Source organism: Pseudophryne corroboree, chromosome 12 (assembly GCF_028390025.1).
Source record: "Pseudophryne corroboree isolate aPseCor3 chromosome 12, aPseCor3.hap2, whole genome shotgun sequence".
Classification (NCBI taxonomy): domain Eukaryota; kingdom Metazoa; phylum Chordata; class Amphibia; order Anura; family Myobatrachidae; genus Pseudophryne; species Pseudophryne corroboree.
In genome coordinates, this window is record NC_086455.1 from 46190972 (window position 1) to 46214446 (window position 23475).

Here is a 23475-nt window from a genome sequence, read left to right on the forward strand (position 1 = left end):
AATATTTATATATATTATGACCTGTTTATTCTGATAAGCTAAGACCGGGAGTGCTGCAAATACCAGAAAATAAGAATTTACTTACCGATAATTCTATTTCTCGTAGTCCGTAGTGGATGCTGGGGACTCCGTCAGGACCATGGGGAATAGCGGGCTCCGCAGGAGACAGGGCACATCTAAAAAGCTTTTTAGGTCACATGGTGTGTACTGGCTCCTGCCCCTATGACCCTCCTCCAAGCCTCAGTTAGGTACTGTGCCCGGACGAGCGTACACAATAAGGAAGGATCTTGAATCCCGGGTAAGACTCATACCAGCCACACCAATCACACCGTACAACTTGTGATCTGAACCCAGTTAACAGTATGATAACAAAACGAAGTAGCCTCTGAAAAAATGGCTCACAACAATAGTAATAACCCGATTTTTGTAACAATAACTATGTACAAGCATTGCAGACAATCCGCACTTGGGATGGGCGCCCAGCATCCACTACGGACTACGAGAAATAGAATTATCGGTAAGTAAATTCTTATTTTCTCTAACGTCCTAGTGGATGCTGGGGACTCCGTCAGGACCATGGGGATTATACCAAAGCTCCCAAACGGGCGGGAGAGTGCGGATGACTCTGCAGCACCGAATGAGAGAACTCCAGGTCCTCTTTAGCCAGAGTATCAAATTTGTAAAATTTTACAAACGTGTTCTCCCCTGACCACGTAGCTGCTCGGCAAAGTTATAATGCCGAGACTCCTCGGGCAGCCGCCCAGGATGAGGCCACCTTCCTTGTGGAATGGGCATCTACATATTTCGGCTGTGGCAGGCCTGCCACAGAATGTGCAAGCTGAATTGTACTACAAATCTAGTGTGCAATAGACTGCTTAGAAGCAGGAGCACCCAGCTTGTTGGGTGCATACAATATAAACAGCAAGTCAGACTTTCTGACTCCAGCCGTCCTAACTATATATATATATATATATATATATATATATATATTTTTAGGGCCCTGACAACGTCTAGTAACTTGGAGTCCTCCAAGTCCCCAGTAGCCGCAGGCACCACAATAGGTTGTTTCAGGTGACAACGCTGACACCCCTTTAGGAAGAAACTGGAGACGAGTCCCAGTTCTGCCCTGTTCAAATGGAAAATTCTAATATGGGCTTTTGTAAAACAAAACCGCCCATTCTTTTTGACAATCGCCTGGCCGAGGCCAGGACTAACAACAAGGTCACTTTCCATGTGAGATATTGGTCAACAGCATGGTCACTTTCCATGTGAGACATTTCAAATCCACAGATTTGAGCGGTTCAAACCAATATGATTTTAAGGAATCCCAACACTATGTTGAGATCTCACGGTGCCCCTAGAGGCACAAAAGAACTGTATATGGAATACACCCTTTACAATCTGGACTTCAGGAACTGAAGTCAATTTTTTCTGGAAGAAAATCTACAGGGCCGAAATTTAAATCTTAATGAACCCCAATTTGAGACTCAAAACACTCCTGTTTTCAGGAAGTGCAGAATCGACCTAGTTGAATTTCCTTCGTGGAGCCTTCCTGGCCTTACCCACGCAACATATTTTCACCACATGTGGTGATGACGTTGTGCGGTCACCTCCTTCCTGGCTTTGACCAAGGTAGGTATGACCTCTTATGGAATGCCTTTTTCCCTTCAAAATCCGGTATTCAACCGCCATGCCGTCAAACGCAGCCGCGGTAATTCTTGGAAAAGACATGGTACTTGCTGAAGCAAGTCCCTTCTTAGCTCCCCAGGCCCTTAGTCCTCTGTGAGCATCTCTTGAAGCTCCGGGTACCAAGTCCCTCTTGGCCCATCCGGAGCCACTAGTATAGTTCATACTCCTCTATGTCTTATAATTCTCAATACCTTGGTTATGAGAAACAGAGGAGGGAACCCATACACTGACTGGTACACCCACGGTGTTACCAGAACATCCACAGCTATCGCCTAAAGGTCTCATGACCTGGCGGAATACCTGTCCCGTTTTTCGGGCGGGACGCTATCATGTCCACCTTTGGTCTTTGCCAACGGTCCACAATCATGCTGAAAAACTTCCCTATGAAGTTTCCACTCTCCCGGGTGGAGGTCATGCCTGCTGAGGAAGTCTGCTTCCCAGTCGTCCACTCCCGGAAAGAACACTGCTGACAGTGCTATCACATGATTTTCCGCCTAGCGAAAAATCCTTGCAGTTTTGTCACTGCCCTCCTGCTTCTTGTGCCGCCCTTTCTGTTTACGTGGGCGACTGCCGTGATGTTATCCCACTGGATCAATACCGGCTGACCTTGAAGCAGAGGTCTTGCTAAGTTTAGAGCCTTATAAATTTGCTCTAAGCTTATTTATGCAGAGAGAATTCTCCAGACTTAATCACACTTCCCTGGAAATTTTTTCCCTGTGTGACTGTTCTCCAGCCTCTCAGGCTGGCCTCCGTGGTCACCGGCATCCAATCCTGAATGCCAAATCTGCGGCCCTCTAGAAGATGAGCACTCTGTAATCACCACAGGAGAGACACCCTTGTCCTTGGATATAGGGTTATCCGCTGATGCATCTGAGGATGCGATCCGGACCATTTGTCCAGCAGATCCCACCGAAGAGTTCTTGCGGGAAATCTGCCGAATGGAATTGCTTCGTAATAAGCCACCATTTTTACCAGGACTCTTGTGCAATGATGCACTGACACTTTTCCTGGTTTTAGGAGGATCCCGATTAGCTCGGAGAACTCCCTGGCTTTCTCCACTGGGAGAAACACGTTTTTCTGGACTGTGTCCAGAATCATCCCTATGAACAGTAGACGTGTCATCGGAAAAAGCTGCGATTTTGGAATATTTAGAATCCACTCGTGCTGACGTAGAACTACTTAAGATAGTGCTACTCCGACCTCCAACTGTTCTCTGGACCTTGCCCTTATCAGGAAAGCGTCCATGTTTCCTTTTAAGAAAAATCATCATTCCGGCCATTACCTTGGTAAAGACCCGGGGCGCCGTGGACAACCCAAACGGCAGCGTCTGAACTGATAGTGACAGTTCTGTACCAGGAACCTGAAGTACCCTTGGTGAGAAGGGCAAATTTGGACCTGTAGGTAAGCGTCCCTGATATCCAGTGACACCATATCGTCCCCTTCTTCCTGGTTCGCTATCACTGCTCTGAGTGACTCCATCTTGATTTGAACGCTTGTATGTAAGTGTTCAAATATTTCAGATCTCACCGAGCCGGTTGGCTTCAGTACCACAATATAGTGTGGGATACTACCCCCTTCCATGTTGTAAGAGGGGTACTTTGATTATCACCTGCTGGGAATACAGCCTGTGAATTGTGTGAGGGGGAGATGTCTCGAATTTCCAATGTACACCTGGGATACTACATGTAGGATCCCGGAGTTCCCTTGCGAGTGAGCCCCCTGCGTACTGAAACTCTTGAGATGACCCCCTACCGCACCTGAGTCCGCTTGTACGGCCCCAGCGTTATGCTGCGGACTTGGCAGAAGCTGTGAGGGGCTTCTGTTCCTGGGAATGGGCTGCTTGCTGCAGTCTTCTTCCCTTTCCTCTACCCCTGGGCAGATATGACTGGCCTTTGCCCGCCTGCCCCTATGGGGACGAAAGGACTGAGACTGAAAAGACCGTGTCCTTTTTTGCCGATATGTGATTCGGGGTAACAAAAAGTGGATTTTTCAGCTGTTGCCATGGCCACCAGGTCCGATGGACCGCCCCTTTATACGGCAATACTTCCACATGCCGTCTGGAATCTGCCTCACCTGACCACTGTCGTGTCTTCGTCTGGCAGATATGTAAATCACATTTACTCTTGATGCCAGAATGCAAATATCCCTCTGCGCATCACGCATATATAGAAATGCATCCTTAAAATGCTCTATAGTCAATAAAATCTTGTCCCTGTCAAGGGTATCAAAATTTTCAGTCAGGAAATCCGACCAAGCCCCCTCAGCGCTGCACATCCAGGCTGAGGCGATTGCTGGTCGTAGTATAACACCAGTATGTGTGTATATACTGTCATGATATTTTTCAGCTTCCTATCAGCTGGCTTCTTGAGGGCGGCCGTATCTAGAGACGGTAACGCCATGTTTTTATAAGCGTGTGAGCGCCTTATCCACCCTAAGGTGTGTTTCCCAACTCGCCCTTACTTCTGGCGGGAAAGGGTATACCGCCCATAACTTTCTATCGGAGGAACCCCACGTATCATCACACACTTCATTTAATTTATCTGATTCAGGCAAAACTACAAGTAGTTTATTCACACCCTACAAAATACCCTTATTTGTGGTACTTGTAGTATCAGAAATATGTAACAGCTCCTTCATTGCCCTTAACATGTAACTCGTGGCCCTAAAGGAAAATTACGTATGTTTCTTCACCGTCGACACTGGGGTCAGTGTCCATGTCTGTGTCTGTCGACCGACTGAGGTAAATGGGCGTTTTTACAAGCCCCTGACGGTGTCTGAGACGCCTGGACCGGTACTAATTTGTCCGCCGGCCATCTCATGTCGTCAACCGTCTTGCAGCGTGTTGACATTATCACGTAATTCCATAAGTAGACCATCCATTCCGGTGTCGACTCCCTAGAGAGTGACATCAACATTACAGGCAATTTGCTCCGCCTCCTCACCAACATTTTCCTCATACATGTCGACACACACGTACCGACATACAGCACACACACAGGGAATGCTCTGATAGAGGACAGGACCCACTAGCCCTTTGGGGAGACAGAGGGAGAGTTTGCCAGCGCACACCAAAAGCGCTATAATGTATATAACAACCCTAGAAGGTGTTGTTTCTATATATGCGCTCTTAATATATCATTATATCGCCAATTTATGCCCCCCTTCTCTTTTAACCCTGTTTCTGTAGTGCAGTGCAGGGGAGAGTGGGAGCCTTCCTCACCAGCGGAGCTGATCAGGAAAATGGCGCTGAGTGCTGAGGAGAATAAGCTCCGCCCCCTTTTCGGTGGGCTTTTCCTCCCGGTTTTTTAATAACTGGCCTGGGTTAAAATACATACATATAGCCTTAATGGCTATATGTGATGTATTTATTTGCCAAATAGGTATTTATATTGCTGCCCAGGGCGCCCCCAGCAGCGCCCTGCACCCTCCGTGACCGTGTCAGTGAGCCGTGTGACAACAATGGCGCACAGCTGCAGTGCTGTGCGCTACCTCTCTGAAGACTGTGAAGTCTTCTGCCGCCTGTTTCCGGACCTCCGTTCCGCCGTCTTTCTTCAGCGTCTGTAAGGGGGATCGGCGGCGCGGCTCCGGGACGAACCCCAGGCTGACCTGTGTTCCGACTCCCTCTGGAGCTCAGTGTCCAGTAGCCTAAGACTTCAATCCTCCTGCACGCAGGTGAGTTGCCAGTCTCTCCCCTAAGTCCCTCGTTGCAGTGATCCTGTCGCCAGCAGGAATCACTGATTAGAAACCTAAAAAAAAAAACTTTACTAAATAGCTCCTTAAGAGAGCCATCCAGTTTGCACCCTTCTCGGACGGGCACAAAAACCTAACTGAGGCTTGGAGGAGGGTCATAGGGGGAGGAGCCAGTACACACCATGTGACCTAAAAAGCTTTTTAGATGTGCCCTGTCTCCTGCGGAGCCCGCTATTCCCCATGGTCCTGACGGAGTCCCCAGCATCCACTAGGACGTTAGAGAAACTAACTATATTATAATGTAATGTATGTATACATACACATACACATATAAAAGAAGAGAAGGGACAAAGGAGAACTAGCATTTGTGGAAAGGAGAATGTCAGAACTGGCACAACTGGGCATCTTCCTCAATTTTCTCACCATTGTCTTCATTACTGTCAGCATATTAGCAAAAGAGAGCATCCTCCCCTCATACATTCCACCAGCAACACTCCTGTCTGATATGAGGAAATGGGATGTTGCACGAGCAGAGGAATTTCTTGTTCTATCTTTACACTGATACTCAGCCTAGAATCTTGTTACATTATGTCTTGTGCCATGCGTCTCATCATCTGCGCGTGCGTTCCTCATGGTGTTCATACAGAGTTGCCATACAGATTCAGACACACGTGCAAAGAATGTATTAGAAATGTGTTGGGCGGTCACAGGGTTGGTTAATCAGACTCATGGTGCCCATACACTTGTGAGATAATCGGTGCTATCCTTCTATTTCGACCTCATCTGAGAGAGAAATCAAAGAATTGTATGCACATTTTAGGTACTTTGAAGCGCGATGCGCGGGCACGCCACTCAAATGTCGCGTCTCAAGATATTATGTGCTGCACTTAACATTTCTCGCATTGCAGTGCCGTCGCATGTGGTTTTAAAACCACATGCGATATATCGCACTGCGATGTGCGATGGGCACCCGCCGGGAGCGGTCAGAGGCCGCTCCCACTCGGCGGTGCCGCGCCGATCACGTGATTACCATGCGATCTATCGCATGGTAATCACTTTGGCAGTTCAGGTGCGATTTCATCGCACCTGAACTGCCGCTGCCATGCCCCGCAATGTCGTGTCGCGGGGCATCGCATAAGTGTATGGGTGCCATCAGATGTTATATGTACCTCCCAACTGTTGTGATTCCAGCGGGACAGTGCCACTCGCGGACCGCAGTGTCCTGCAGGCAGAGGGGTGTTTGGGAGAGCCTGTAATCACCGCTGCTCAGCCGGTGATCACTGAATAGATGCCGTGCACATGTGTACGGCATCTAAAAGTGCAGGGAGGTGAGCCGAGGTCGTACATAAAGCCATTCATCGCATTGGCAAGATATTGAAATTGCAATCAGCGGTGGTCACGAAGTCTTTATATATACATTTAGCCCTACCTCCCAACATTGAACAAGAAAACAAGCGGTGCTCTCCTGGGGCGCAGTCCCAGCAGCCAAAGTCTAACAATTTAAATAGGAAAACACCTATAATTCATAAAAAGCATATCACAACAAACAAATCAATAGTCTCATGGCGCTTAGAACACACATTAACAACACTTCCCTTAGAGCATCTTTTACAGTGTATACTAATCAAATCTAAATAAACATTTAAAAAATGTTCACTAATTAGCACCATTTTCAGAAGATGTCAAGAGTTGCTGTTTTCGCAGATTGTGCCCGTGCAATCTATTAATTTCTCCCAGAATTTGGAAATCTTGGCAATAGTGCCATTGTGGATAAAGGCCCTAATTCAGACCTGATCGCAGCAGTAGAATTGTTCTCCAATAGGCAAAACCATGTGCAGTGCAGGTGGGGCAAATGTAAAATGTGCAAAGAGAGCCCATTTTTCACTGACTGACAAACCCTTACTTGGCACTATGGAATATACTACTTATTTCATATCTGACGTTTATGTACCATCTGGAAATAGGACAGTAACTATTAATTCATAACTAGAACACCACCTCCAGTTCTGTGTAATGCGATAACCCACACTATCATTTACAGGCGACAGTTACGTCAGCACATTGGGTAGTAATGACATGTTTTGTGAAATGTCCTTCATGTGCTGGAGAACGAGATTCAGGCTGACAGCTCTCTGCCTCATGTGTCCTCATTACATAATTAGAGTGTTTATGAAGGCGCTGGGCAGGGCACAGATGGTTAATGTAAATAGCCAGTAATTAAAATTGAGCTAAATGTTTAAATGACAGTTCTGTCACACAGGTAGGCAGTGGGAAGTTTGTGTAATGGAGTGGATTAAAGAGATGGGCAAGATGAATGAATTTAGAAGTAGGAATGCAATCAAATCAAATTCTGCAAATATCTGACAAATCTGAAATCTTGTGTTCCTATTGCATCTCTGAAATTTTGAATTTTTTTGTAGCGATTGTCAGTAAGTGAATGAACTCACCAAAAACACGCTAAACAAAGCCCGCTGAGAATCGGGCACACATCCAGAGTGCATAGCGTCATTCAGTCACTTCTGCTCAAATTGTACTAGGAGAAAACGTCGGTGGATGCTCTGTGACCCACTCTTTGGAAGCTATGCATTGTATAATAGTTTTGGCTACTAACATTTAGGGGAGAAGCATCAAGTCAAGGGGGAGATGTACTAAGCAGTAAAAAGAGTGGAGAAGCTGCCCATGCCAGCCAAATCAGCATTGAAGTAATGATTGGCTGCCATGGGTAATTTCTCCACTGGCTCACTTTTTTCACGGCTTCGTACATCTCCCCCATTTCAGACAGATAAAATGGAGAAGCTGCTCAAATCAGCCAATCAGCATCTAACCTTCATTTATCTAGGACAGTGTTTGAAAGGACCATTCTAAGCTTCCCCACTTTGTGTCTCACCAAGGCTTGGTACAGCTCTCCTTTATACAGTGGAATAAAATAAGAAGTCTCTTATCTATTAACCAGTCAACAATCCATCCCACTTCTTAAGCTCCTCCCACTTTTATATTAATGCCATCTCTCTATAAAAGGTATGCGGCTCAGGATGGTGCCAGTTGGGAGGTGATTGCTATATTGCTGCCTACACAGTACCCAAATATTCCCTTTCAGATTTACCTTCCTTTTTGTTCCTCTTACACATTTTAGTATACTTGCACTTGCCCCCAGTGATGCCAGCTTTCAAAGTGCAGAAATAATTGTGATATCAACCAGTAGTGGTAAAACACTACAAAAGGGAAAAAAACAGCTGCGGGAATTATAGATTTTCTTTAAAAGAGGACGCAGAGCCACCAAAATCTGAACTTTCACCCAACTCTGATCAACTAAAATATTGGCGTAAGGTCTACCAGTGGATAGTCATCACAATTTGCTATTGACAGCACATTCATCCTGCCGATGTTCTGTTGTGTTAGCTGCCGACAGAATTGTATCCAGAAAGAAAGTCAATACCCCAAAATGATTTATAAATACAAAAAATGTACACAAACCACTTTCCCCACGATTCACAAAAACAGTAAGTGCTCTACATAATACTACGCACTGCAACATTATATGTAATATTGATATGGAACACAGAAGTATTCTGTGACAAGCCGGTAATACAGTAGTCCATCTACTAAACTGCATAAACAACAGTCCCATAGAACCCTCTTGACAGATGTTGACTTGAACAGTTAAGTCATTTAGAGAGCAAGCTCCTCTACTGGGTCGTCATTATTATTATTGCGATCGCAATTTCTGGAAAAGATGGATACATTTGTCAATTGGAGTATTTGGACAGAGCGTAGCATTCTTGACAAGGGTGAACCGTGCCTTGTTTTGTTTTGTTTTACTGTCCAAAAATTAACAATTACTTAGTGGAGTGCAAATTTTAAAACCAGATGAAAAGACATGGAGAGCGAACAGGGGTATTCCTTGTATTACGGGATTGGGTGCAGCCAATTCCCACCCTGCACTAGACCATGAATCGCAACACTCAGAATTGGAGCTAATGACTGATTCACCAATGCTTTAAAATAGATGTGCAACAAAATTCTAGAAAATCACTGCATTTATTTTACCTATACAATGAAATACAAATCCCGAGTGCGAAATGGCCTAAAAACCTGGTTAAAGTCAAACAAAAACAACATGAACTCATAAGCAGCTTATGGTTATACAACTATTTATGGAATGCCTTAATAATGTAAAAAGCACATTGTCAAAATACAGGCAAATATAAACCAGGACTTTTACCTTTCCAGTTGCGTAGGAAACTGTGACAGAGCCACGTAAACACTGCGTGCAGTTAATCATGGCAACGCCGCGCTCTGTAGCAGCCTTCAGTTCTTGCAGTAGGTCAATACGGCAATCTGGGGCGTTACCAGATCCATAGGTTTCAAGAACAATTCCCTCCATTGGCGGCTGAAGAAAAGCTTTTACCTGTTGGGAAAAAAATAAAAAATTAATAGATAGATAGATAGATAGATAGATAGATAGATAGATAGATAGATAGATAGATAGATAGACAGACAGACATCTACAGCTTGTATGACTGGTGTCATGTTAAAAAGATTCTTTAGTGAAAGCATAATGCACCTTTTGTTACAGTTCTACAATATATTGCAATGGATTCTTCTTTAAAAGGAAAAAGTTCAGCAGTTTGGTTAAATATGCTCAACAGATTTACTTTGGAACCATCACAATATCTATGACTATCATATAATCAAATACTTCTCTCTGCAGTCTACAATGAGCCATGTGTATGCAGTCACCTGGGGCTGAAACCATGGTTCCAACTCTAGGTTGGTTGACCTTCCGCAACCTTAGCAACTCTGGGGTTCAAAGGGAAAGCTCTTCATACTTTTCACTTTCTCTTGTGGTAACCAAGTCTCTCTCTAGCAGACCCACTTTTTGTAATTTCCAGAAATATCTTGTGATTGACTCCCCATGTGCCAGTCCTTGACGATTTAGAAAGTCTGTCTTCTGCACATTTGAGCAGGAAACGGAACACTGTGGCAATGACAGTATAACTGGACTCCACCTCAATGAAGGTCTCGGCTGTCTATTTCCTTATAAGGGTCTTAAAGTACCTCCATTGGTCTCATAGGATCAGATACGTAAGCAATATTTTACAGGCTGCAAGAAACTCCTTTGGGGAGAATACGGTCCAATTACATTTGACTGCAGCTGGCAATACTGTTGTCTACATATGCATCACAAGGCATGATTGCTTGTGTCCGTGATAATTATTCCTGGACCATTAAAAAAAAAAACAAAGTCAACACCCTGTTCTTTAGCTATTTTTACCAGTTTAGTGAGGTTTCACTGGATAATATAGGTTCCAGAGATGGTCTAATCCATTTGCTTGTCCCAGAACAACCAAATAGCATCATACAGTGCATCCTGAAAGTATTCACAGCGCTTCACTTTTTCCACATTTTGTTATGTTACAGCCTTATTCCACAATGGAATAAATTCCTTTTTGTCCCTCAAAATTCTGCACACAATACCCCATAATGACAATGTGAAAAATGTTTTTCTTTTTAGATTTTTGCAAATTTATTAAAAATAAAAAAAACTAAGAAATGACATGTACATAAGTATTCATAGACTTTGCTCAATATTTTGTTGATGCACCTTTGGCAGCAATTACAGTCTCAAGTCTTTTTGAATATGATGCCATAAGCTTGGCACATCTATCTTTGGGCCATTTGCCCATTCCTCTTTGCAGCACCTCTCAAGCTCCATCAGGTTGGATGAGAAGCGTTGGTGCACAGCCATTTTCAGATCTCTCCAGAGATGTTCAATCGGATTTAAAGTCTGGGCTCTGGCTGGGCCATGCAAGGACATTCACAGAATTGTCCTGAAGCCACTCCTTTGATATCTTGGCTGTGTGCTTAGGGTTGTTGTCCTGCTGAAAGATGAACCGTCGCCCCAGTTAGAGGTCAAGAGCGCTCTGGAGCACGTTTTCAGGATGTCTCTGTACATTGCTGCATTCTGCTTTCCCTCTATCCTGACTAGTCTCCCAGTTCCTGCTGCTGAATAACATCCCCACAGCATGATGCTGCCGCCATCATGCTTCACTGTAGGGATGGTATTGGCCTGATGATGAGCGTTGCCTGGTTTCCTCCAAACATGATGCCTGGCATTCACGCAAAAAAAAGTTCAATATTTGTCTCATCAGACCAGAGAATTTTGTTCATCATGGTCTGAGAGTCCTTCAGGTGCATTTTTACAAGCTCCAGGTGGGCTGCCATGTGCTTTTTACGAAGTAGTGGCTTCTGTCTGGCCACTTTACCATACAGGCATGATTGGTGGATTGCTGAATAGATGGTTGTCCTTCTGGAAGGTTCTCCGCTCTCCACAGAGGAATGCTATAGCTCTGACAGAGTGACCATCGGGTTCTTGATCACCTCCCTGACTAGGGCCCTTCACCCCTGATATCAGTTTAGACGGCCGGCCGGCTCTAGGAAGAGTTCTGGTGGTTACGAACTTCTTCCATTTACGGATGATGAAGGCCACTGTGCTCATTGGGACCTTCAAAGTAGCAGATATTTTTCTGTACCCTTCCCCAGATTTGTGCCTCGAGACAATCCTGTCTCGGAGGACTTCATGCTTTGTTTGTGCTCAGACATGCACTGTCAAGTGTGGGACCTTATATAGACAAGTGTATGCCTTTCCAAATCATGTCCAAATCAACTGAATTTACCAGAGGTGGACTCCAATTAAGCTGTAGGAACACCTCAAGGATGATCAATGGAAACAGGGTGCACCTAAGCTCAATTTTGAGCTTCATGGCAAAGGCTGTGAATACTTATGTACATGTGATTTCTTTGTTTTTTATTTTTAATAACATTTGCAAAAATCTAAAAAAAAAAAAAAAAAAAGCTTTTTTCACATTGTCATTATGGGGTATTGTGTGTAGAATTTTGAGGGGGAAAAAATTATTTATTCCGTTTTGGAATAAGGCTGTAACATAACAAAATGTGGAAAAAGTGAAGCACTGTGAATACGTTCCGGATGCACTGCAAATGGACTCCTAAATGAACTAGCCTAAGTAGGAGCCTATTTTACCCTTGGACTGTAGGCCATCTTTATATCAAATATTGCCTCTTCAATAATGTTTTTGTGGTTCCCTGTCAAATGGGATTTCCCAAAACTTTCTTCCCTAACAAATGTATAAAAATACGTATTTAAGTTGACAAACTGGATAAATAATGTTGAGCAAGCCCAGATGCACAGCACTCATTAACAATGTAAACTGCGGCGTGGCTACGACGGCTGAGGAGTAGGCAGCAGAACTCGGGAGCTCCCCGGCCACCAAACTCCTGCAATTAATCCTGACCCCCTCTGGTGCCTCTGCCCGGCCGGAATCTTTACCACAAGCTGTGGACACCGGCGGGCACCTTCTTCCGCACTCTCCGGGACCCGTGGAGCGGCGTTGACCGACCTCCGGCCCTGCGGCCTATACCTCCTCCGGATCCCCGGCCTCGATTTCGGTGACCTCGACCGCGAGTCGCCCGGAGCTCGAGCGGCGGCTGCTGCGGCTTCCGGACGCCGCGGAGGGACTGCACACAGGGGATAACTCCTCTCCTGCCTGTCGGGCTGTGGCTTGGGGCCCGGATAACCGGCGAAAGTACAGGTACTCCTGGGGAAGGGGAAGGGGCACGGCGGCCATCTTAGAAACGGCCTATATAGGCTGCTGCCCACGCCTGGACTTATATAAAGCTGCCTGTGGGATCCTCATGTGCCTTGTGTCCTATCTCTGCACACTGGGAGCTGGATGCATGCTGCTCTCTCCCATTCTTAAGGGGGGTACACACGGAGAGATCCGTGCTTAAAATCTAAGCAATCTTGCTAGATTGCTTAGATTTTAAGCACGGATCTGCCGTGTGTATGCCCCCCAGCGATAGCGATGCGCGGCCCCGCGCATCGCTATCGCCGGTGCTAGATTGAGCCTGCATGCAGGCTCAATCTAGCGGGTCGCTCACTTCACCGTTGTGTGAAGTGAGCGGCTCCCCGTCGGCTTTCCCCCTCGCTCAGCACATCGCGCTGTGCTGAGCGGGGAGAGAGATGTGTGCTGAGCGGTCTGTGTTAAGATCGCTCAGCACACATCTCTCCCGTGAGTACCCCCCTTTACTCTCTTGATTATTGTGGATTATAAAGGCTACTGCCCAAGTCTGGACATCTGATGGGCTGCCTGATAAGACTCTCCTGTGCCCTGTGAACTGTTTTTGATCTCTGAGACCTTACTGCAAGCTGCTCTCATCCATTCTCAGCCTCTCAATATCTATACTATCTATATTAACTTAATATGTTCATGGAAGCACAATCGGCTGTTCCCGCTGCGCAGCTCTCCCATTCTGTCATATAGGAGCTGCATATAGATTGGAACTGACTACACCGCTGCACTGCACTACTATCCTATAGGGTACTACACACCAATACCCTACCCTTGCCTCCCGGAATTGCTACAGGACACCCCCTCCTCAATATCCCCATCCGTATTGTTGCTTTTACACAAGCCTGTATTTTCTATCCATTGATATCTTGGCCTAAAGACCGGGCACGGTTGTTTCCCGCCACTGATTACATACGTCCTTGCTGCTACCGCCTTCTGCTTACACTTTGATTCTGAAAACCCTGTCCTGGGTGAGTGTGACTGCTCCTGTCCAATATGGTTAAGGGCGGCCAGAGCGCGGCCGCAGCCAAGCTAGAAAGATATGCCAGGCAACCCACTCCCAGGGTGTCATCGGCTCCTTCTCAGGGAACCTCTCCAGCCCACTCGAACTCCCCCTCTGCATCTGCGGCCGGTTCCCCAGAGGCGGCGGAGGCACCGTCTATTCAACAGGTGCTAGAGGCTATAGCTGGCAGTGAACAGCGTCTCTCCGACAAGATGGAAAAGGTGCAGTGTGACCTATCCTTACTCCGACAAGATGTTCAGCGTATCCGTGAGAGAATGGGGGAGGCGGAGACAAGGGTCTCCAACCTGGAAGATATGTGTGGTCCCCTGAAGCAGTCTGTATCCACGGTGACCCAGCAAGTTTCCTCCCTCCAGACCAAGCTCCTAGACATGGAGGGACGACTACGCAGGAACAACGTCAGATTTGTAGGCCTGCCTGAAAGAGAAGAGGGCTCGCAACCGGAGGACTTCCTCGAATCTTGGCTCAAGGAGATGTATGGCGCAGAGTCCTTTACGGCCCAATTCACGGTGGAGCGTGCACATAGGATACCATCTCGGCCACTACCTCCTGGTGCCCCTCCTCGCACCTTCATCGCCAAATTCCTGCATTATAAGGACCGGGACTCAGTTCTTCGCCTAGGTCGTACAAAGGGCCCGCTGGTCCGTAATGGAGTCAAGGTGTCGGCCTTCCCGGACTTTGCCGCAGACGTACAGAAGGACCGAGCCCAGTTTATGCCCATTAAACGGCGTCTGCGAGACCTCAACATCCCATATTCCATGCTGTTTCCTTCAAGGCTCCGGGTTGTGGCGGATGGGGAGACCAAGTTTTTTAATTCCCCCAGGGAGGTGGCACAATGGCTGGACAGATTTGCACCAGGTGCTCGACAGCTGGCTCCGGACTGATCTCCTGCATTACAGAAGCTGGGCTTAGGCTATCGGAGGGAACGATCTTAGATCGGGGGGCCCCCCTCCTCTGCATTGGTGGCTCAAAACTTTCCGTCCAAGTGGTGTTGGTTAGAGGTTTAGTTGAGAATCTAGGCCTTCTCACTTGGTAGTTTGGGTTGTTGGTTTGGGATATAAGTATGCCGGTGTTCTGGGGGGTATACGGGGAGGGGAGGGATAATTGGGAAGCTGCTAGTTGCGGCTCTCTTTGCTGCTGTTTTTGGTTTTCTTTCTTTAGTTTGTTATTTTTCTTACCTGAGTTTTTTCTGAAGCAAGGATGTTTACTATTTCAGATGCTATGGATTTTAATGCTGGGCTTATGTACGTCATGTGTTGCTGGTATTGATGAGGTTGGTTCTCAGTTATATTTTTGGGAACTGTCTATCCGGGAGGCACATAGAGTCTACATGGGGTCATGATTAACCTGAAATTCCTGGCATGGAATGTCCGAGGTCTGAATAACAAAATCAAACGATCTCTGGTTTTAAATATGATTAAGAAATATGACCCGGATATTGCATGCCTCAGTGAGACCCACTTGGAGGGACATAGGTTATTGTCTTTACGCCGGGCCTGGGTGGGATGGGCTTACCATGCCTCTCATTCTTCCTTTTCTAGGGGTGTCTCGATTCTGATTAAAAAATCAGTACAATTTGAATTATTGTCGATCAAAACTGACCCATATGGCAGATTTATATTTATGGAATGTAAACTGAGCTCCCAGCCTTATTATATATTAGCGGTGTATGTCCCCCCTCCCTTTTCATATGCTGTGCTGCAGCAGGCTGCCTCTTTCATTGCTCCATCTCCTACCACCCCAGTGATATGCCTGGGTGACTTTAATAACATCCTAGATTTGTCCTTGGATCGATGGCATCCCCCGAATGTTGCGCTGGCGGATGGTGGCCCTACCAAGTTTGCAGATTTCTTAGATAGTTTGCAGTGGGTTGATGCGTGGAGGCTCCGTCACCCTACGGCCCGCCAGTTCTCCTGTTTTTCCAGTACTCATGGCTCCTTCTCCAGGATTGACCTGATGCTAGTGTCCCCTGCCCTTGTCCCCGGGATCGTTGACATTCATTATGAGGCCCGAGGGGTCTCTGACCACTCCCCTCTGTTGATGACTATTGCTGTGGGAGGTCAGAGGGGACACTCTTATTGGAAGCTGCACCCCTCTTGGCTGACCCAGCTGGGTGACTGCAGCGACCTGGAGACTCAGTGGGGGGGTACTTTAACGATAATGTAGGGTCGGCCCCGGGTACGATAGTTTGGGATTCATTTAAGGCTTTTTTGAGAGGTTCCTATATTGGACGCATAGCGGCTCATAAACTATCCTCAAGGGAGAGAGAACAGGCCCTTGAAAGCGACGCCAGGGAACTAGAGTCCCAATACTTGCTAGATGGTGCCCCCGCGACGAAGGTACGCTGGCTGGTGGCTCAGTCGGCTTGGATGGCCCATCTGTCCGATAAAAACTCACGCTCCCTCCTTTTTAAGGCTACTAATATCTATATGCAGGCTGATAGGACGGGGGGACTCCTGGCCCGTCTGATACACTATGATCGGCCTGGGTCTACGATCACCCAGATGTCCGATGGCTCCTTTGTTGACACCACGCCGGACATCGCGCAGTTATTTAGATCTTATTACTCTGGAGTTTATAGCTCACAATTGACGTGCTCTACTCTGGATATCTCGCATTACCTGGGGGGTATTGCGCTACCCGCACTGTCCCCTGAGGCCTGTGAGCTGCTAGAGGCGCCCTTGACGCTCGAGGAAGTGACTGCGGCCATTGGTATGTCCCCTAGTGGCAAGGCTCCGGGGTGCGATGGGATTCCCTCCGAGGTTTACAAAACTCATATGGATTTCTTTGGGCCCAGGCTCCATGCCCTATACTTGGATATATTTGCCAATAATGAGCTTCCTCTCTCTATGTCAGAGGCAATTATAATAGTGATTCCAAAGCCTGGTAAGGACCCTGGGTCTCCAGAATCCTATAGGCCGATTTCCCTGATTCCCACCGATGCTAAGATCCTGGCAAAGATATTGGCAGTACGGCTCAACACGGTGATCGCCTCCCTCGTTCACTCGGACCAGACTGGCTTCATGCCAGGGAAGTCCACATCTATTAACCTACGTAGACTATATACCATTTTGCAACTCCCACATAATTCCCCTTCTGACTCGGCTGTGGTCTCGTTGGACGCGGCCAAGGCTTTTGACAGCATTGAATGGGCTTATTTATGGGAGGTGATGGCCTGTATGGGCTTTGGACCCAACTTTATCTGTTGGACTAAGTTACTGTATCAACATCCGAGTGCCAGGATCTTGGTGAACGGCTATGTATCCCCCTCCTTTCCATTATCCCGTGGTACTAGACAGGGCTGCCCCCTATCCCCCGCACTGTTTGCCCTGGCCGTCAAGCCCCTGGCCTGTCTAATAAGGTCACACCCAGATATTGTGGGAATCGGAACGGGCTTACGTGAGGATAGAATAGCTCTATATGCCGACGACATGTTGTTGTTCTTGCAGGATTACACCAAGTCAGTGCCCACTCTGCTGCGTGTGATTGAGTGCTTCGGTGATCACTCGGGTCTTAGAATTAACTGGTCTAAAGCGTACATTATGCCAGTCATAGGCCCCCCCCCTACTATTCCCAAAATCCCCCTGCCACTATGTTGGACGACACGATTTAAATACCTCGGGATCCACATAACTAATGACCCTTCTGATTTTGTCCCCCTGAATCTGGACCCAACTATGCAGTGGGTCATGGGCAAATCCAAAACTTGGTGTAAGCTTCCACTGACGGTGTCTGGCAGGGTCAATCTTATTAAAATGATTATACTGCCTAAACTTTTATACATTATTCTCCAGTCCCCGGTATATATTTACCCGATATTCTTTAGGAAATTAAACAGTGTTCTATCCTCTCTGATATGGGCTAACAAACGACCTAGGATTCAGTTAAATGCCCTTACCAGGCAGCGCTCTGATGGTGGCCTGGCTCTGCCTAATTTTCAGATGTATTACTACGCTGCCCAGTTGACTCATATTAGTGTGTGGGCGCAAGATTCTGGGGTTAACTCCTTACACTGTGAGTTTATTCGCTGTTACTTCCCTCACCTCTCTCCTGTGCAGGTGCTACTGAGTGGGAGCATAGCTCGGTTTCTTCCCCCTATTATTTTCCAGGCATTAAAGATATGGCAGGCCCTGAGAGTCCTCTTGGGATACGATGGTCTGGACCCTGATACCCCCCTTTGGTACTCTAACTGGCTCCCTGAATTACATGCACTTGAGGGGCGGGAGGTATGGGCCCCTAGATCCTTGGTTTCTATCTCCCAACTTTACCTAGATGGAGTACTCAAATCCTTCCAGCAACTGAAAGATGAGTTTGGGTTGCCCAATTCCTATTTTTTCAGATACCTCCAGCTTCGTCACGCCCTCCAGTCCCAGTTTGCCGAGTCCCCCCCACGAATCCTCCCATTTCCCATCAAGACCTTTGTGGCTACTTTGGGTCGAGCTAAGATGGTCTCCTGTGCGTATGGATATTTACTTGCCAGGCTCCATACGGACCCTCTGACACGTCTCCGTGGAAGATGGGAGGAGGATATGGGTTTAATAACTGAGGAGGACTGGGCCCTTGCTCTGGAATACCCTGCAAAAGTAACCAAATCTCTTAAATATCAGCAGATTCAATTCTTCATTCTACACAGAACGTATATGACTCCGGCTAGGCTGGCTACTTTCGATACGGGCGGATCTGGCCTATGTCCTAAATGCGGGGGGGAGATGGGAACATTTTGGCATCTAGTGTGGGATTGCCCGAGGTTGAGGGTATTCTGGTTGGGGGTCAGGTCAATTCTGGAGAGTACGGGTGTGACTGGCGAACTGCTTACCCCTCAATTCTGTATTCTGGGGATGGGATGCTCTTCTTCTCTGTCTGTTTCGATGGGTCTCTATGCTGGCAGTGTATGTGCCTTGGCTAAGGTTTGCATTGCGAGGCTATGGATGGCCCCTAGAGCCCCCTTGGTTTCTACGCTTAAGACCATAATTAATGATACAATAATTAAGGAAAGATATATATATATATGAAACAAAACGCATCAGCCAAATTTGAAAGGGTCTGGTCTCCATGGCTTGACTCCCCCCATTCTCACCCGATCCCGCAACTATAGAGGGCACTGAAATGCTAACTTAACAAATATTTACTGCTTAGTGACGTAGTTGAGATGCTTGGCGGCTGAGCCCTGCGGAATCACCTGCTTAACCGCATGATTACTGTGGTCCGGAATCAGAATACCCTTTCTCACCTTGCTTCGGGTTTGTTCTTTTTTTTTTTGTTTTTTTTTTTTATTTTATGTTCTTATGGGTTAGTTTAAGGGCGTAAATATAAAAATGTATGAGGATTTATATTTATGGCTATGGATCTTGCAGACTCAAATAATCTGTACAACAGGAAATTATGTGTAATCCCCTTATGCCATGTTCTGATATCCCTCAGCTGGGAATTTCCCTCAATCTTGGGGTTCCTCCTTGAGCTGATGGATTTAATGTTGTGATATTGTGATGCTCTGCAATGTCTGTACCTTATTCTCCAGTTTGCTGAATAAAAATTACTTTATTAAAAAAAAAAAAATGTAAACTGCATTACGGTTGAATCACAGAGTGACGTGACATAAGCGTCCTATATATTTATGGCTAAGAGTGATATTAATTTTCCATTAGCGGATTTACTATTGGTGCACTGTTCCTATTCACACATTTTTCTAAAATCGGGAAAAGTCAAGTTTCTGATGACTCTTACAATTGTTTTTTTGCTTCAGAAGAAACAAGGTGAAAGCGTGAACCATACCTTGCCCTGGAGGGAAAGCTGGATCCAGAATATGCTGCATCTTGAACTAGAAGATAAAAATCTTGGGCATGGATTACCATTTCCAGTCTGTAACCCTTCCTGATTAGTTGCAATACCTAGTGGCCTGAGGATAATTTCTTAAAATAATCAGGTCAGTTGTCCTGAGCAACATTGCTGGCTAGAATATTTCACCCTTATTATTGCTAGTATTAGGGAGGAAATCCTTCCTATTTCCTCCTTTCCAAAATTGCTGTATGTTTAGCAGTTTGACTTTTAGCCCCTGAATGTTTCACTGTTCCTATGGAGACACTTTCTAGTCTTGAAATACTTATCTGTGTTAGGGGGTGGTCTTCAGTTGCCGGCTGTTGGGATCCCAGCGCACAGTATACCGGTGCCGGAATCCCGACACCCAGCATACCGACACCTTTTCTCCCTCTTGGGGGTCCACGACCCCCCTGGAGGGAGAATAGATAGCGTGGCGCGCCTATCACGCCACCGTGCCCACAGCGTGGCAAGCGCAGCGAGCCCACAAGGGCCTCATTTGCGCTCGCCAAGCTGTCGGTATGCCGGCAGTCGGGATTCCGACACCTGTATGCTGGTCGCCGGGAGCCCGGCCGTCGGCATACCATACTACACCCGTGTTAGGTGTAGTCAAACACACACACTATAAAAATTACATTTTTATTCCATTGTCGCTCCAATATACAGATGTGTCATCTTCCATCTTTGCTCTGTGCACTTCAAGTCACATTACACAGAACACGCGAGTGTCGTGTAAATTGGTAGTGCCGAGCGTATTTTTTTTTGCTTTTTTTTATACAAAATGCTATGCTACAGTGTTTTCATGGAAAACACTAACGTGGTATTTCGGATGCAGACAGAGGTGCAATTACACACAGAAAATAGGCGTGCTGCATATTACTTATTCAGCAGAAGCTGCTTTTGCGTCCTACTACATTACTTTATGTCTAAGGCGCATTTTTGTGGAAAGAATGCAAAAAAAGATGTTCGGCACTAGTGAGTCCTGCGACAGCATGGCGTGACTTCAAGGGCTGTTTAGCATGGTTGCAGCAAGGCTGTAAGAAGACACATCTGTAAGACCTTTATCACTTTGATAACGCTCTTATACATCGAAGCAAAACTAGTCAGAGACTGAAGGTGACACCTGCTACTGCTCCGTATTAACAACCCAGTGACTGTGCCGAGTTACCGTGAACTTCATTGCTGAGCTGCATTAGGGGAGCGGTCTAGGGGGGTCATTCTGACCTGATCGCACGCTGCCGTTCATCGCAGCAATCAGGTCAGAAGTGCGCAGACGCATGGCTGACAGCCGACGGCTGTCGTTGCCTAGCAATCGCCTCTGCCTGATTGACGGGCAAAGGCGATCGCTGGGCGGGAGGGGGCGGCACAGTGGCATTTGGACGCTGTTTTGTGGGAGCGGACCGGCCAGCGGGAGGGGGAGTAGCGGGCCTGACATGCAGAGCGGACTAGCCCTGTGCTGGGCGTCAACCCGCATGTCAGTGTGCCTGATCGCAACACAGCAAAATTTTGAAGGGCTACGATCAGGTCTGAATTAGGCCCTATGTGTAGCCGGATTTCACCAGTAGCCGCAGAGCCATTGGTGGCTGGCATGCCAGCACTTGGACTCTCCAGCAGCGGCCAAACAGGAGCCAAGCTGCAGCATAATCTCCCATCTTCCAGTCACTGAACATATAGATCCCGGTAACAATTAGGAAATGTAAAATCAGACTGAACATACATTACAACTTAACCGGGAACAACTGGTAATTTATCTCCATTTTAAGTCGGATCTCCACAGTCAGACTGAGTAACTACTTAATGTTTTATCAGCCAGCCCTATTTATTTGGATGCGGACTTACATTGAGCAGTGACAGAATTACTGATGTATGCATTGTTTTTAGATACAGATGACACAATTATTATATGGAGCCTCACAGAAATGAAATATGTAGTTATGTTCTAAAAGTGTCTTGCTGTCTGTTCTTAATAAGCATATATAATGTGGCAGATGCTCAATTAGCTTAGTAATATCATTCAGATGCTTGAAAGGGAGGGGTATTTCTAAGCAAGAAAAAAAAGGCATTTTGTTTCCCCCAGCACCCTGAATGATAACAGTAACCAGATGTAAATTCCACACAATATTAGAATTCAGAGATCTCGGTTACATATATTTGCGCAAATGTATGAATAAGCCCCAAATGCGCATCAAGGCGTCTATGTATATTTGGGGTCCCTAGCGCTATATCTAGGTGCAGAGTGTGGCACCCCAAAACACCAGCATAAGACAGAAAGCCCAGGGCAGCATACCAGTGAAAAAACTATAGTGTTAATAAAATTAGTGCTAGGAAGCCGAAGCTATTAAGAAGGTGGCCCACAAAGCGAAACGGCAAGAAACAGTGTGTCGGGTCCCCTCCAATTGTCCGCCCAGCCTGCACGGGGTGCAGGGTTTCTGGCTAGATAGAAAATACTGTACAGAGACGCTAAGCATGATGTTTTGGCATCCAGGAACTTAGGGAGGAGCTTTTATGTCTCCCCATTATACTTCTAAAGATAACACTTGCCGCTGTAGCCTTTAGAGCATCTCTGTACAGTATTTTCTATTTGAGTACTTAGTAGCACGAACAGCTTGTAACGTACTCTGCTCTAAAGGCTACATAGGGAAGTGTTATCTTTATAAGTATAATGGGGAGAGATAAAAGCTCCTCCCTAAGTTCCTGGATGCCAAAACCTAACGTCAATAGACCATTGCTTTAACATGTTTGTTGGCATCTGTACACACTATTTTTATTTATTGATTTGTCTACAGGATCTCATTGCCGCAATGTATTTTAAATAGCATAATGATACGAGCGTACAGCATTGCCCATACACTGTACAGTAAAGCAGTTCTTGCTCTATAGTGTACTGTATTTCAATGGAGACCACAAGCATGTGCAATGGTGACTTTAAAAAGTGACATCTGGTGTATGATAGCAGGTATTACATTCACCGGTAACGCCAAACGCCATGATAAACTCTGTGAGCTTCCCTACGACTATGCACGCCGCCTTCTGCCCAGGCACGCTGCGACTCCATGTTCGGAACCAACGCCATAGACAGCATAGATGAGCGAGGCTCCATCTGTATGAGATGAACTGACCAAACCTTTTGATCTGAAGTCAGAAGTTGCCTGCATCTATATCATCAAGAATATTACAAAGACTTTAATGAAAGCAGAAAGCTGTTGACAATAATATACATAGAGGGATACCATATAGGATCTCCTCCCCTCTTCAGTCTTCCCTTTTCTAGTCCCAAATAGGCGAGCTATTAGCTCTTGCTCAGGGATTCGGTTATGTGACCGGCGGTCAGGAGACTGCTGGTCATTATACCAACGCAGGAATCCTCAAAGTGGACACCCATAGAGTGGGAATAGCACCTGTGGCAAGCGCAGCAACCTACAGAGGGGGTCATTCTGACCCGATCGCACGCTGCAGTTTATCGCAGCGGTGCGATCGGGTCAGAACTGCGTATGCGCCGGCACAGGCCGCTACGATCGCCTTTGCCCGATTGACAGGCAGAGGCGGTCGCTGGGCGGGGGCGGAACGGCGGCATTCGCCCGCCATTTCGTGGGCGCTGTCCAGCCAATGCAG

General features: G+C 46.6%; 1 protein-coding gene across 1 annotated transcript in view; it reads right to left on the reverse strand.

Moving 5' to 3' along the window:
• The window catches only part of ASPG (asparaginase), a 162820-nt gene that overhangs the window by 67749 nt on the left and 71596 nt on the right, over positions 1 to 23475 (reverse strand). Inside the window, exon 8 of the mRNA XM_063947436.1 lies at positions 9602 to 9787. Within this exon, the coding sequence (XP_063803506.1) occupies positions 9602 to 9787 (186 nt within the window). The remainder of the gene's footprint in view (positions 1 to 9601; positions 9788 to 23475) is intronic.